Raw genomic sequence first — 16,563 nt, 5'->3', positions numbered from 1 at the left:
ACACTGCTGAGTCAAGAGTCTCCACTCTATTTAAGAAATCCTTTTCCAGAAATATCTCTGGGAGTTTTTGACAAAAAAAGCACAGCCCTTAGAAACGCTCATAAAATGTACTGATGGGCCTAGTACTGGCACATTTAACAGCAGTTTTATTTCCTTTTTTAATGATGCTGGATTCATGGTGAAGTCAGGCGATGGCTACACCCATCACTGCTAACTAGGGTTGGGTATTGTTTGGGTTTTTCCGATACCGGTGCTAAACTTTTAAAACGGTGCCGGTGCCCGAACCGAAATATATATAATATATTTATAATGTATATAATATAAAAAAGGAGCACAAAATGACAGTTGGTGACATTAAAGAACAGCTTGTTTATTGCTAAGGCCATATGATCAGAATTAAATGATTGATTAATAATGTAATAACAATAACTTATAACAATGACTTATTTCACCAGTAAATTGCTGGTAAACAACAAAAACAAGTACCAGATGGGAAAAGGGTATTTTACAATAACTTAAAATGCACCACAAGGCTGGCGAGTTTCAAGTGAACGCACCGTCTGAGCAGACTGATCTCAAAGTGGCATATGTTATGACACGCCAATTCGTATGCCATTTTGGCGTGTTATCAAGACGCATAATCGCTTTTTTGCGTGTTTATCAAACGCAGTTCGGCCGCCGTTGACCTACATCACGTGAATGAACACGTGTGGCGTTTTCAACCTTTTTTTTTTATGCCTTCCCCAATGTTTATTTCCTAAACCCAACCGTTTATTGTTTTCCTAAGCATGTGACGTTGGTCACAGTCGTGTTTTTGTCGTTTTTTTTATGTTACTAAAGCCTTTCCCAATGTTCTTGTTTTTGTTTTGTTTTTTTGTTTTTTACGCGTGTGACGTTGTTCTCCAGATACTACGTCACGTTCTCGCGATAACACGCAACGTGGCGACGCCACGTGGTGTGTATGTTTATCCGCTGTTTACAGCGTAGACATACACGTGGATAGCTCAAAATGCGTACAGATAACACGCCATTTTGCTTCAGGAAAGTGGCGTGTATGTTTATGCCAAGTCCTGATGCCATGTTGGTCTGTGTGTTGTTTTTCCGACAACGGCAGCAGCAGTCAGACTGTTACGTCCCGGTGTCGGAATCCTCTACAGGGAAATACAGTCACACTTTACGCCGCTTAACGTAAACGGTCAGCATTTAACCATTGTGTTTAATCCAGCGACTAGCTAACGGTAACGTAATGTCGCATGCAGCGATGCTTCTGAAAGAAAAAAAAAAGTCAGGCACCGAAATGAGGAACCAAAATTTTCATTCTTATTTCAGCCTCGTTACTACCGTTTACGTCGGAACCGGTGCCCTATTGGCACCGCGTTTTGGTACCCAACCTTACTGCTAACTAGAGGTCGACCGATTCATCGGTTTTGCCGATTAATCGGCACCGATAGTTGATTGGTGGAACTATCGTTATTGGCAAAAATCCATGCCGATAGTTTTTTCTGGTTGCGTCCGTTGCTGGAGCGGGTGAGTAGCGCGCGCTGTCAGTCATTACACAGTACGCGACAGCTGAGAAGGGTCTGCTGGAATCATGCATTACAATAGCGGCCTCTAGAGGCGAAATAAAAACTATCACTGTTGCCTCGTGTTTATTTTCGACACGTGTTACTGCACGCTGAACGGAGAGCACATGCTATGCAGAGAAGGCTGACATCAGATGCGCGTTTAAAGCATCGTCAGCAAAAAGGTATGTATTAGGGATGCACTGAATATTCGGCCACCGAAAATTTTCGGCCCAAAATGGCATTTTCGGCCGAAATACTTTTATCACCGAAACAATACGGCCGAAAATGTTGTGATGACGCAAACAGAAACCGCGACCTGCACGTGTGTCAGTACCCGATCCGTTCCACCTGCAAAGTGTCTCCTAAGCAAAGAGGTTGAGACGGACCACGGAGTGAAAACAATGAAAAGTACGCTCTTAGAGTCTGTCAGCACACGTTTCAGTGAGATCTATTCGGATCCTCTGCACTTCATCGCGAGTGTACTTGATCCGCGTTATAAAGACCATTACTTGGATGCGGAAATAAAGCAGGGTGCACGAGAAATGATCCAGGCCGCGATGGATGCGGAGAACCCGCGTGGAGACGGAGCGCGCACGGAGCAGCGCCCAGCGCAGGAGGAGATCAGAGCGCAGAAAAAAAGACTTGTCTCTCTGCACCAGATGAGGGGCATGCACCCTCGTTGTCCGATATGTTCAGTGAAATCCTGCAAGAAAGTGCCTCAAATAATAATAGGCAAGCTATTCTGTTCTTAGGCTACTGTATACTGTATGTGACTATCAGATTGTAGCCATATTTCTGCTAGATATTTTTTTAATTAAACTTTAATATTAATATTAATTTATACAATTGCAATGCCTTTATTTTAGAAAAGTTAGTACACAGTCATAGCCATAAATGCAATGGTACTAATAATTGGCTTAATTTCTTACGGTGTTTCGGTTTCAGTTTCCTCTTTTTTCGGTTTCGGCCAAGAATTTTCATTTCGGTGCATCACTAGTATGTATACAGTTAGGGCTGGGCGATAAAACGATAACGATATGTATCGCGATAGACACGTAATCAATATCAATAGAAAATGCGTTCGATAAAACGTTCGATAACTTGTTTTTCTTCTTCGGAAGAAACCAGAAGTTGCAAAGCAAGTTTGGTTGCATGAACAAAGGCACTCACTCTCTGGTAACCTAGCAACGTAGGGAGTGACACTCTAACAGCCAATCATGTAACAGTATCATGTTTGGTTGCGCCACATTGCTGTCTCGTGTTGGATTCTACCATTCTACAATAACAGAACGCGGCTGTAGCGATAAGTGGAAAGTGAGTGCGCGAACGAGGAAATTGTTGAGGAAAACAGGAAAAGTCAGTATGGCAGTTTTGGGATTTTATAAGTCTGACCGTCGTCCCCACCAACACTACCGCAAACTTGTTTTACCACCTTAGCGGCCACACTTTGGAGCAAAGCCTTATGCGTAACCAACGTCCAACATCTGCAGCTGCTACACCGCTGACAGCAGCAGACCGCCATGGAGAGGTACTCTGCATCAGCGCCCTTAAACGCGCTACAAAGAAATAACGGAGGCAGACGCGTGCTGAGCACTGTCCAGAAGCCAGGTTACCAACCTAGCACTAAACCTGCAGAAAATAGTTCTTCTCAGGTTTCAGGTTTCTCTATGTTTATATTTAACACTTTGCACCATTTTATTACACCTTATTAAGCAGTTCTTACTTATTCTTTCTTCACTGTGATTTTAGACTTTTTACATTTTTTTAAAACGTCTTTTTACAGACGTTTACATTTTAATTATTTGAGTGATTTCCATGGTTGTGTTGACACTGCTTGCACTGCTTAGCGGGGGATTATAATCAGAGGAAGGTTAAGTTTAAAATAAAAATGTTTAAATTTAATATATTTTTCTCCTGGTCCTTATTTTAAATAGGTCATAAAAAATATCAATAATTATCGATATCGACCGATATGAAACACTTATATCGTGATACAGTTTTCAGCCATATCGCCCAGCCCTATATACAGTACATTTTGTCATATCATTATAAAGTTATTAATTTGTTGAATAGATGCTGCATTAGTAGAGAAAGAACAGCACAGTATGTTTGTTTGCTTTCGAGGCTGAGATGACGCTAAACATTAGTAGTAGGCTAACTTACCTCAAGAGGTTAAAACACTGAGAAAAATAAATGCAAGTCCGACCCAAATGGATCGTCCATGATCCCAAACGGCACCTCTGATTCATATTTAGATAATTTAATAACCGTTAAACGTAGAGACTTACTGATTGCTGCAGCTAAAAGCTAACGAATTAGCCGTCACGGGGGTGTCTTTGGTGCCTTTCTAGCCTTTACAGGTGATTTTCTATGCAGCCTGGAACTTGTGCCTTTTTTCGGGGTTGTTGAGCATTACATCCAAACTGTTACATCCAAGATTTATCCACTTGATGTCCATAATTCATCACATTTTCGGTCATTTCTGCCGCTAACTCCGTGCTACCGACAAGGGAATCTCCCATGATGCCTTTGTTTATGTTTTCAACCAATGGGAAGGCAGGTCCGTCACACATTACGCCTTATATGGGCATCCAAGCGAGAACAGAGAGTATATAGTGGGAAAGATAGATCCCTCCAGGTCAGAGATCGTCTGTTACCATTCTAAACCGTTCTACAGAGAAGCATAGCATTTTTGAAGAAATGTAAATAGGTTGTCCTTTATATGAATTATAATGCTCATTATGTTTATTTTTGCACTGGATGTCTCCAAATATGTAGGAGAACTGTTTTAGACAACACACATGCTTGTGTAGCATTGCTGTGGGTGTATCAATTCTAAATACTATCGGTCGATTAATCGGTTATCGGCAAATACGGCCCAACCTAGCTATCGGTATCGGTAAAATCCACTATCGGTCGACCTCTACTGCTAACTGTACAATAAGGTTGTCGAGCCTCATCTATTCAAGTTACACATATGTCAAGTCTTAAGTGACAGAACATAGCAATATATTGAAACAAAAATGTTGCAATATTCAAAGTGCCTCAAGGCGGATTGCATGCAGGACTCTGTTGCGTCTTTGACAGTTCTTGGAGCCAACTGGAGTGGAGACGTCTGGGCTACCGTACATGTCCTCAAGTCATTTTAATACAAAAGACCCAGTGTTTTCACCCAAACATTAGCAAAACACTCTTTCATTCAAAGACTTGCATGGTGAAATTTTGCTTTTTTATGTTGACAACGCTGGCCACCACTAATTTCTCACTCTGCTGCCTAGTAAAGTGCCAGGCACTCACATAGTAGGCCCATTAACCCAATTTCATTAAGATATTTTGCCCCCGACAAAAACAAATGACGTCAGCATAACATTAGTCCGCAAGCTAGCTAGCTGGTGGGAACCTTGTGAACTGCTGAAGAGGGCTTGTGAAACACACAAGGAAGAAAACGCCCAAAAATATATTGGGGGCGAGGGGGGTCTCTTCTGGACAGTGTGACAAATCACTGGTAAACCAAGTCCCTTTTGTCAGTTAATATGAACAATCAGATGTTTTTCACTTTCTTTTAAGTTTCTGATTCCATTCTAAAGTCCCTGAGATTGAATAAACAACAAACGCATCTGTTGATTTGCTTTTCAAACAGGAAAAACACGGGGTTTATTCCTGTGTCAGTATTTATTTAATCTGTCAGAATAATACGAGGACAGAGCCTAAATAGCAAGTTGTGCAAACTAGCTGGACGGGGTGTGCTATACCCCGAGCTCAGCACAACACCTACACTGTTATGATTTGATATCACTGAAATAAGGTTGTCTAAATGCCCTTATACTGCAAATGGGGCTGTATCTTTACATTCAGTGCAACAAGGCATCATGACTTTGAGTAAACATACACGCCACTTTCCTAAAGCGAAATGGCGTGTTATCTGTACGCATTTTGAGCTATCCACGTGTATGTCTATGCTGTATACAGCAGATGTAAACATACCCACCACGTGGCTTTGCCACATTGCGTGTTATCGCAAGAACGTGACGTACTATCGCGAAGAACAATAAAAAAAAAAAAAGGTTGGGTTTAGGAAAAGAACACAGGGAAAGGCTTTAGTAACACAAAAAAGCGACAAAAACACGCAAAAAAGACAAAAACACGATTAGGAAAACAATAAACGGTTGGGTTTAGGAAAGACACATTGGGGAAGGCTTTTAAAAAAAAAAAAAAAAAAAAAAAAAAAACGGCTGAAAATAACCACACGCGGGACGCGATCCCAGCTCTCCTGGGTGAAAGTCCTGTGTTTTACCCATCCGCGGATCTACGTCTCTTTATACTGCGGCGAAAATTCACTCATAATGTAGGTCAATGGCGGGCAAACTGCGTTGATAAACACAGTAAAAAGCAATTTTGCGTCTTGATAACACGCCAACATGGCATACGAATTGGCGAGTCATACATACGCCACTTCAGTCCATCAGTGGGTAAAGGCACATGTTAAGTACCTGCAACATTTTCAGTTTGAACTGCTTATGACCTTGGTTGCATTTGATCTTGATCGCTCACTTGCATCGTGGTATCTCAAGAACTATAGCAAGAATCAAACCACCAAGCTATTGCAAGCTCGTAAGGCCCAAGTTGTATTTATACCCAACTAAAAAATGCTGCCTGTTACATAAAGAAAAATGGTAGACTTAAGCTGAAATTATACATTATGCTAGTGCGCGAGGGTCCGCTTGACGTAAATGTCATCATCAGAGGGTGTACGCGTGTGGGTGCCGTGTGCAGCCAATTTGTCGGACACGTATGTGCAGGTGTGGAACACGTCCTCCATTCATATTATGAAGCGAGCTACTATGAGTTTGTGGTGTCCACAGCTGTCCGTGTACATGTCCATTGCAGAGTATATGTCTAGATTTCTAGGCTAAGCGGCCTTTTCATTTCTCAGAAACTTATTCATTTCAAAAATTAAATGTACACAAAATAACACTGCAAAACTGGTATTTTTTGTGATTTTTTTAAACAAATCTATTAGATTCCTGTCTACTAGAAGCAATAATGTGGGTTCTTCTGTAGAAAAAAACATTTTCAAATTAGATTTTTGGATGTTGTGAATCGATCCAGAATCTTAGAAGATAAGAATCTCTAATCTTACATGAATCGATCCCCCCCATTCCTAATATCCACCAGTTTGAACAATTTCTTCTTACCATGTTCCACCACCTTGGAGGAGAACTCCAGTTTGAGGGTTAACTGGGAGCAGTTGGAGCCAGACGATGAAGGGAGGGGCTCTGTGTTGGGGGCGTGGTCAAAGTCAGATTTGGCTCCTTCCGTTAGCTCCATCCCCACCACGGGCACGAAGCCCATCAGCAGGCCCAAAAGCATGGATGCCCACACAGGAAGCAGGAGCATCTTAAGTTGTAAAGTTGTAGCGCAAACCATCAGTCTGACCAGGCCCTTTCAAACTCCAGCAGCAGGGTGTGCTGTTTGAGAGGGAAAAAAAATGAGAAGCTGAAAGCTGGTTTCGGGGTCAGGACAGAGTGTTTCAGGTCCAGAGCTCCAAAAATGAGTCCATACTGCAAATGGCCTGAGCAGCTAGATTATTTTCTTTCTGCGTTTTCTCTCCATGGTGGTAGTCCAGGGTGGTGGTCAGTGGCACAGCCAGAGTAGGAACATAGTCGCCATGCTGAGAACTGCAGGAGACAACCAGTAAGAGCAGTGGATGGATGGGAGGAGGCTGGGAGCAGTGATGGAGGAAGACACTGGTATCAGTTTAGAGTTCCACTGCAGTCCTTCGTGTTTATATCTGAAAGGAAAAGAAAACACGCCAAAATGAATAGTTAGGAGTCAGGACAGAGCTTGCTGACATTTTTGGAAGTACGTCAGTGTAGTGCAAACACAATATATATTTTATACAATATCTGCCTGCATTGCACCCACAAACATGAATACATTTCTATCACCTTAGATTAATGGTAAATGGATTTTGTGACCCTGCAAACGAAACATCAGAATATGGAATCAATTCTCCATTAGTTTTACAGCTGTGGCTGCAAAAAAAAAAATATATATATATATATATATCTGACGGCTGAAATGAATGGTAGATTAGAGCCCGATAATACTGTTGTTTTGAGGCCAGTACTTGGTAGAGCGTGCGCCCCCATGGGCAGAGGCTCGGTCCTTGCCGCAGCAGTCGTGGGCTCAATTTCGACCTGCGTCCCTTTACTGCATGTCAATCCCCCTCTCGATCCCCTTTCAAGTCTAAGCTGTCATGTCAAATAAAAGGCCTAAAAATGACTCACAAAAAAAAAAAGAATAATGAAAATATAATAACCCTTAGTCATCGGATATTTGTTTTTACATAATAAAAAAAAAAAACTCAAACCCTAACATTTTTGCAATGAATCTTTAAAATTAGTTACGAAGACATGTCTGGGCAGGTTGTTCTATAGTTGAACGATAAACCTTGTTTGTTTTTTTAGAAAATATGTCGCAGTAAATAAGACAAAGATAATCTTTAACAATGGGGTTAACTGAAAATCAAATGATAAACAGATGTTAAAAAAAAAAAAAACATTTTAAAATGAGCCTTTGCTAACCTTTGCTGAACAGCAAACACAAGTGGCTATTACAGGATAGTACACGCCAAAACACTGTAACTGTAGCACAAGTCTTAAAAGAGTCCGCCAATTGAATCAGTAATGTCAGTTTAACATTAGCGACCAGTATAATAGCATAAGAGACTGGGTAAACCCAGCCCAATTGGCCGGCGACTTGATTTCGCCCTGCAGCTCGGGCTGGAAAGCTGTACGTTTATCTATCCTGCTTCCGTTACACATTTGCGGGAACCAATCACAAACTGATTGGTGCTTTGTGTTTACATTCAACATGACGGCCACCGAAGCGCAGCAACCTGTTGATGTCGCGGTTGTTTTAAAAAGATTTCAAATAGAGCCCGACCGATAAAGGATTTTTAAGGCCGATATCGATACAATTATTTGGCGATTTAAAAAACCGATATTCAGATATATATTAAAAAAATAAATAAAAAATCCAGAGGCGCGTAACAAAACAAACAGATTTCCCTAACATTAGTTATTTGTAGTTATTTATGAGTCCGTTGATCACGCCTCTTGTGCAGTAGAAAATACAGAGCAGACTCTCCAGACTAATGTTCAATCTTAAAAGACTGAGCTTGGTCTGGTGATAGCCAGACTAACAGGATATGGCTGTAACACAGAACCACTGACGGTATTATTGAATTGAGCAAGGTTTTTATTACTTGTGTGTTCAACTTCTCATGTACAAGACCTCAATTGTGTTTTTCTTTCTTTCAAAAGTAGCTAGTCTCACTTCAAGAAAATATATACATAGCAACATAGACCATGGCTACACTTTACCACACTGCAATTTCTTTTTGCACATCTGCCAGCTTTTATACAATGCCGATATGACTATGTCAGCCCTTATTTATCAGTCCGGCTTATTTGTTATCAACCAAAACCTACTCAGTCGTTCCTTGGCCTCAGGTCCATCTGTCCATCGGAATGTTATGATAATCTGTTCATATGCTTTTGTCATCGGTTGCCGACAAACCAAATTGAGGCAAAATCATCACCTTTGCCGAGATAACAAATTGGTATATGTTCTTACACCTACAACACCAGTGTTTAGGGGTTTCCATTTCCATCCCCTCATGCAGTGTTCGGTGAAAGGAGTGTTTCCTCTGCTGTGCCAAGTGGAAGAAAAGGAGGTGTTGGGGGTGCAGAGAGATGTTGAATGTTGTGCGAACCACTCCTCCCTCATTAAGCCACTCATAAAGAGTTTCTGCTGCCCTCGGGGAACAACACGGTTACTAGATAGAGCACGTACAATCAGACAATACACAGATTTAGCAGGGAGCGGAAAGTCGTTCAGGGAGCAGAGGCCAAGGCGAGAACGCGCAGAGCAGACAGCCGCTGTTGTGCTGCTCCCCCCCCCCCCCAGTCAAATATTAATTTTTATATTCAAAGATCTATTGTATTTACACAGCCCTAGTACACTAGATAAAACTTTATCTTACCTGCAAGGATGACATGGCTTACTGAGTTATACAGAAGCAGCCAACAACACTCAGCCAGAGGCCCAGTGAAGAAACTGAAGACTTACTGATGACCATGAGCTCCTTAAAAACAAAGCCATCAAAAACTTCTTCATGCTGAAATGAAACCCATCCGGGTAGGCCTATACAGATCACACACACACACACACACACACACACACACACACACACACACACACACACACACACACACACACACACACACACACACACACACACACACACACACACACACACACACACACACACACACACACACACACACACTATGGATAGACAAAAACACTAACCAGCACAAAAAGAATCAGCTAGGCTGCCTGAGATGACCTGGAACTGGGTGATATATGAATCCCTAACACACACATTTGCCAAGCTAAACACCAGAGCTCATGAGAACCAGCTCCGGGATGAATAAGAGTCCAGCCCAGGTTACGTAAGAGGACCTCCCTTCCTGAAGAGCCTGGAACTGCCTCCTACCTTACACCAGAGGGACACAGAGGATGGGCTTTCAGGTCCTATAGTACTGTATACTAGGGCTGGGCAATATATCGATATATGAGGCTAGATATCATCTTAAATTTTGGATATCTTAATATCCTGATATGACACAAGTGTTACATTACAGAAGAGGGATGTCATTTTCCGAACACACCAGACTGTTCTAGTAGTGTTAATTTCGTCAGACAAGACTAAATATGTTCGTCAACGACCTTTTTTTCCATGACTAAGACGAGACGATGACGAGACTGCGCCGATGTCCAAAAACGCTGACTAAGACTAAATTAACATGCATTATTGTTGATGAAAAAAGACGAGACTAAAATGTTTTGCATAAAATTAAAACTAAGATAAAATCTCTCTTCATTTTCGTCTACAATCATCTCTACTTTTCCATCATGAGATAAAATAGTCAGCTGTTACTAGAGTTGGGTACCGAGACCCGGTGCTAATACGGCACCGGCCGGTGCCTTAAAGTGATGGTTCGGAGTAATTTCACCCTAGGGTCCTTTGCACCATGACCTCGAGCCAAACAACCCCCCCCCCCGAAGCTTTTTTTCACCTGGGTCTAACATTGGGAGCGTTAGCGTAGAGTAGCGTTATCAGCTGAATAGCTTAGCGCAGGGGCTAATGGACCCACGTTTGTATCTCGTAAATGACCCCACTAATAATGCCCGAATTGATACCAAACGTCTACACTAGTACATGTAGGTTATGCACTCATAAAACGATGGATTGGAAAGTTTGTAAGTACAGTGCAAAGGACCCTGGGGTGAAATTACTCCGAAGCATCACTTTAACGACCGTTATCTACCGGACCGAATAGCAACGCGGATTTCGGTGCCACTTAAATGCCTGCGCTTCTCTCTGATGCTCCTAAACGGACGTTAGAGGCAACCGAAACATCGCTGCACGGGACGCTAGTTAACACTATACCTGTCAGTAGGTAACGTTAGCCTACCGTTAGCTAGTTAACACTACACCTGACAGCAGGAAACGTTAGCCTACCGTTAGCTAGTTAACACTACACCTGACAGCAGGTAACGTTAGCCTACCGTTAGCTAGTTAACACTACACCTGACAGCAGGTAACGTTAGCCTACCGTTAGCTAGTTAACACTACACCTGACAGCAGGAAACGTTAGCCTACCGTTAGCTAGCAGCTGGATTAAACACGGTTAAAATGCTGACAGCTAAACGGTGTAAAAGTTTGTCTGTATTTCACCGTAGAGGATTCCAACAGGGGGGACGTTGTCTGAAAAACAAATATGTTGCGTTCACTTCAAACTCGCCTCGCCAGCCTCGTGCTGCGTTCAATGTTATTGTAAAATACCCCTTTCCTATTCAGTGGTTGTTTTTGTCGTTTAACAGGAATTTACTGGTGAAATAAGGAAGAGGCTCGATATGTATATAACTTTATATAATTTATTTTTATATAACTATTTGACAGAAATGGTTATCAGAAATAATCTCAGAAATAATTTGTCATTTAAAAAAAGACTAACATGTTTTGACTAAAACTTGACTAAGATATATTGAGTTCTCTTTTGACTAAAAATAGACTAAAATGACGAGACTTTTAGTCAACTAAAACTTGACTAACAAAAAAAAGATATGTGAATGACTAAATAGAACTAAAACTAACAAGGACATTTGGCTAAGACTAAATTAAAAATAGGTGACAAAATTAACACTATGTTCTAGCTGTTGTCTTTTTTGCCTTTACCCACATAGTTATATCAACATAACTGATGATTATTTATCAAAAATCTCATTATCGGGCACCCGACAGAGAGGAAACAAGGGCTGCATCTCATGGCCGTTATTTCTAGGGGTGCACGATTCAGATCGATTTTTAGATCGTAAGATTTGATTCCAAATCATCATTTTGAATAAAAAAAAGCTATCCGGGCGCCCGGATTGCTCAGTTGGTAGCGCGGGCGCCCATATATATAGAAGTTTACTCCTCGACACAGCTGGCCCAGGTTCGACTACGACCTGCGGCCCTTGGCTAAATGTCATTCCCCCCTCTCTCTCCCCTTTCATGGCTTCAGCTGTCCTGTCAATTAAAGGCCTAAAATTGGCAAAATCTCTATCTATCTATCTATCTATCTATCTATCTCTTATTGTGTCTATATTTTGTGAAAGCACCAATTGTCAACCCTACAATATCGTCACAATATCGATATCGAGGTATTTGGTAAAAAATATTGGGATATTTGATTTTCTCCATATCGCCCAGCTCTACTGTATACCAATATTTGTGCTCTGTTGTTCTTATTCATCGCATATTTTCTTTTACATTTAAGCACCCACCCATCTTAATTTTCATGTAATGAAAAAAAACATTTTCGGGAATGATTTGATCGATTAGGATTCAAAAAAACCACTCAATGACTGTGTGCTATGAACCAGCTGCTCTCTGACTGCTGAGCTTTATTGCTGCGCAGAGCATCTGTGCAACATGTTCCAGAGCTGAGTGTGCCGATGTGCAGTAAGCAATGTAGGCTATGCGTGCGTGCGTGCGTGCGTGTTTATTCCTGTAGTCTATTTTATCCAGGCAGGCATGGCTCTATTGTCAGGCTGTCATTACAAATCAAACACCACCATCAAAGGACAAAAACATGTTAACAACCCCATCAAGTATTATATATGTGTGCTAACTAACAGCGGGAATTGCTACAGTATGAGGACAAGAGCAAAAACAAACAAATAGATTGACATGGCACAGTAGTGTATAAACAAGTCTAGGTTCTGTTCCGCCCCAATGTATGGTGATAATATCTAAACCTGCATTTAACTAATGACTCACTTGAGTATAATGTAAGCCGTCTGGTTCTCCTGTTGATGCCCTTGTCTCCTCTATGGAGACTGTAACACTAGCAAACATTAGGATACTTAAAAAGGGTAATTTTGTTGTTTTTCTATGCACTGGTGTTTAAGTGACTAACGTGAACAAGAATCTTTGAAATTAGTCCAGTATTGAGCGAGAACGCTGTAAACAGCAGCCGCGTACTGGGCTGCAATGGTATCCTATAGGAAGCCCTTGCTTAATACTGGACCAATTTCAAAGATTGCTGTTCCCATCAGCCACTTAGAAAGAAAAACATAGGAAAATAGGCTCCCTGTTGAAAAATAAAACTAAGTTACCCTTTAAACTACATTCTAGCAGGCCTTTCCAGTTAAATGTGTGTTAAAGTATGTTTATTGTGCGACATTATTCAAATCTGTATTAAAGAGACAGCAACTTTTGTGAAAAATCACAGCCAATATACGAAGGGCTAAAGTTGTCTGTCTCCTAAGTTTTAGCACCAAGTTGCTCATATTATGCCTTAAGTTTCCAAGTGCAGAGGAGTGAACTGGTTTGCTTTGTCTGGCCAAAATACAGTAAACATGGCTTTTGTGATGTGGTGATAATGCTTTTGCAGTAGTGTACTAGCAAGTGTTTTACAGGAAACACTGGAGCACACATTAACAAAACTAATTAGGTTTATATTAGTCAAAAATTAGGTAGTCTATATCCTTGACGTTCCACTTCCGGGATTGCTCGGGTGCCGCAGGAAATTCTGCCGGATGCATGTCTTTTCGCCGATGTCCGTTTCCAGGCACTAAGATGTGTGTGACGAAATCCACAGTCTTCATTCTTTGGCAAAAAATGCATTCCAAAGTTTAATCAAATATGTTGCTTCAACAGCCCGTTTTTGAAATAACAAGTTTTTTGTACACATTTCTGAACAGAACGAGGACAGAGAACCAGAGATATCGTCTTTTTTTATTGTATAGTCTATATCCACGATGTTCCACTTCTGGGATTGCTCCGTTGCCGTTGGAAATTCCGCCGGATTTCACTCTTTGGGTTTGTGTTGGAATTTAAAACTCTGGTGGATTTATGGGGACTATGGTTAACCGCTCCTCAGATCTCTGCAGGGTAAATCCAGACAGCTAGCTAGACTATCTGTCCAATCTGAGTTCTCTCTTGCACGACTAAAACAACTTTTGAACATACACGTTCCACCAAAACAACATTCTTCCCGAGGCCATTTTGCAGTGGCTCTGTGCGGAGCTTAGCGCCGCCCATGACGATTGTGATTTTTTTAAAGAAATGCCAATAAACCAGGGTACGATTTTCTCCCATCCCGGAATGCTATGAACCAGCTAGACCCTCCTCCGCAGCACCTCGGAGGATGTTCTGGCAAAGCGATACTAGAAATTAGGCTACACAAAATCCTCATCCTTACTTTCATTATGTGTGTGTAGTCACATGGCTACCCCTGCTCAACATTAACGATTTAGTAGATCATATCTGCAGTCATGGGTCTACACAAGTAATAGATGAGTAGATGATGTCCTTAAAAGCCCCTGGCTGGTCTAGTTTAACAGGAGGGGGCTTAATCACCAGTTGTGGGAGTTAGTGTGAGACAACAATACAGCTAACAACTACTGGTTTAGACCAAGGGCTGTAAAAATAGACCCACTGGTTAGGGTAGGGCTGTAAAAGACAGGCTGGGGCTACCTGTGTCAACATAACACCAAGCCACAAACATGGCATCAATCCTCCAGGCAAATATAGATTAGTAGCTAGGAAAAGACCCCCCACCACCACAATCGGAGGAATCCCCAGCAGTGTTAGCAATATACAGGAAGTGGAGTCAGTTCGTTGAATTTAGCAGAAGGGTCTCTTAGAAAAACTACTTTTAGTAGAAATATGGTGTAAATTGTACCAGTTTCATCAGAAACCTTCCCTCCGTCAAAAACAATGATACCAAAGCAGGAATAAGTATTAGAAAGATAGACTACCAGGGGGGGAAAGAGCAGCTGTTTTGTTGCTAAACATGTAGAAAGCTGTCTAACGTTACAGTGTTTAATTATTACAATTAAGGGTCCTTGGTTTGCAGGGCACACAGCAGCCTAACTTCCTATGTGTTTTTCACTAATGAAACAGACTTCGTTTTGTTCTGTGCAACGTTAGTGTTCGTGGTCAACTCCCTGAGCAAACCAAACACACTACACACGCGTTTGAATGCCTTTAGTTTACATTAGAGGGTGCATTCAAGAGCTAACGTTAGTGGAACCAGGATTTAACGTAACGTAACATAACAAATGTCAGCGTCGGTAGGGCCATGAAATTTAATAACAATGTTACGTTATTGCTTTCCAACGCGACACATTTATTCAAAAAGATTGAATCTGGAAAAACACATTAGTTAATTAACGTTAGCTAACTAAACCAAATGACAAAACAAAGCCGTGTAGCCGCATAGAAATTACGACTTTATCAGCATAAACAATGCAAGTATCAGAAGACACACGCTGGAGGTTGAGGCTAAGTAAATCTGAGAACAATTATTATGTCGACAGTAAATAACGTTAACGTTATTTGAAAACCATGAAAGCACGTGTTAATGTCGCGAAAGCTACACTTAACGATAGCCATCTCAAATAGGTTTTGTAAACAACAAGACATGCTTTAGGCTTTTTTTTTTTAGACCCAGCAGTCTAACGCATGTAACAGTGAGAGCGTTAGCTAGCTAGCTTAATAATATTTTGCAGTATCTGCTGGTGGTTTGTGTGTTGATTATACTCACCGAGCTGAACAACGTCTCACACGTCACAGTTTTCTGTATGTATTTTCACGGTCCGTGTATTGATAAGCGGGTAGCTACTCGGTAAGGTAGTTTATTCTACACCGAACAAAAGCTAGCAGCAAACTCACTAAAGCTACAACCGCAGACCAGAGCAAGCACTGACGTCTGGTTCTGACGGGATGCCAGGTTTGGTTAACTTATCCTCCTTAACCGCCGAGCACCGTCAGCTCATCCATACATTTCAGATAATATCGTATAGAGATGGCAGTTTTTCCCGTAATGTTTTCGTAGAAACTGTGACCCGCGTAATCATGATTACTTTCCTCTTGTCTTTCAAATGCACATTTGATCATAGTGTGTAAACTAATGCTTTGTATGAAACCTGGCAACCCACCGGGCCTCCAGCTACCACTTGCTTTTAAGTCCAGCCTTCTCGGTCACGCTGCGGTTTTGCCAGGAGTGGGCGCTGTTTACTGTCAGGAAACAGGACTGTAAGACTGACACAGCAGCAGTGCATCATTTTAAACTACGATTTAACATGCTTATTTCACCCATTGTAATGTAAGATAGCCTACAACCCCAGTATATTAATGTACTCACTATCACTAGATTTTATTTTGGATTGAACCGTGGCGGCATGGCCAGCTGCTCTGCAGCTTGTAGTATTTCAACTTTAAAAGTTTGAAGTAATTTAGACATTTAAATGGCTATTGGTGCATTAGTTTAACAATAAAATACAATGTTTTCATTACAAGTCAGCCTTACTTTCATCAGCTGTGAATAAACTAGGTAATGTAATGTGTATCCCCAAAACAATTCATATCTCA

General features: G+C 41.3%; 1 protein-coding gene across 1 annotated transcript in view; it reads right to left on the bottom strand.

The window, feature by feature from the left end:
- mbtps1 (membrane-bound transcription factor peptidase, site 1) overlaps window positions 1-15,923 on the bottom strand; it is a 42,953-nt gene extending 27,030 nt beyond the window's left edge. The window contains exons 1-3 of the mRNA XM_039808474.1: window positions 15,737-15,923; window positions 7,128-7,356; window positions 6,761-7,033 (exon numbers count right to left, since the gene is read on the bottom strand). Coding sequence (XP_039664408.1) covers window positions 6,761-6,992 — 232 coding nt within the window. The 5' untranslated portion in view covers window positions 6,993-7,033; window positions 7,128-7,356; window positions 15,737-15,923. The remainder of the gene's footprint in view (window positions 1-6,760; window positions 7,034-7,127; window positions 7,357-15,736) is intronic.
- Window positions 15,924-16,563: the final 640 nt, after the last annotated feature.

The sequence above is a fragment of the Perca fluviatilis genome, chromosome 8 (assembly GCF_010015445.1).
Source record: "Perca fluviatilis chromosome 8, GENO_Pfluv_1.0, whole genome shotgun sequence".
Lineage (NCBI taxonomy): Eukaryota > Metazoa > Chordata > Actinopteri > Perciformes > Percidae > Perca > Perca fluviatilis.
Note: the sequence above shows the minus strand (reverse complement) of the source record. Positions and strands in the feature narration are given on the sequence as shown.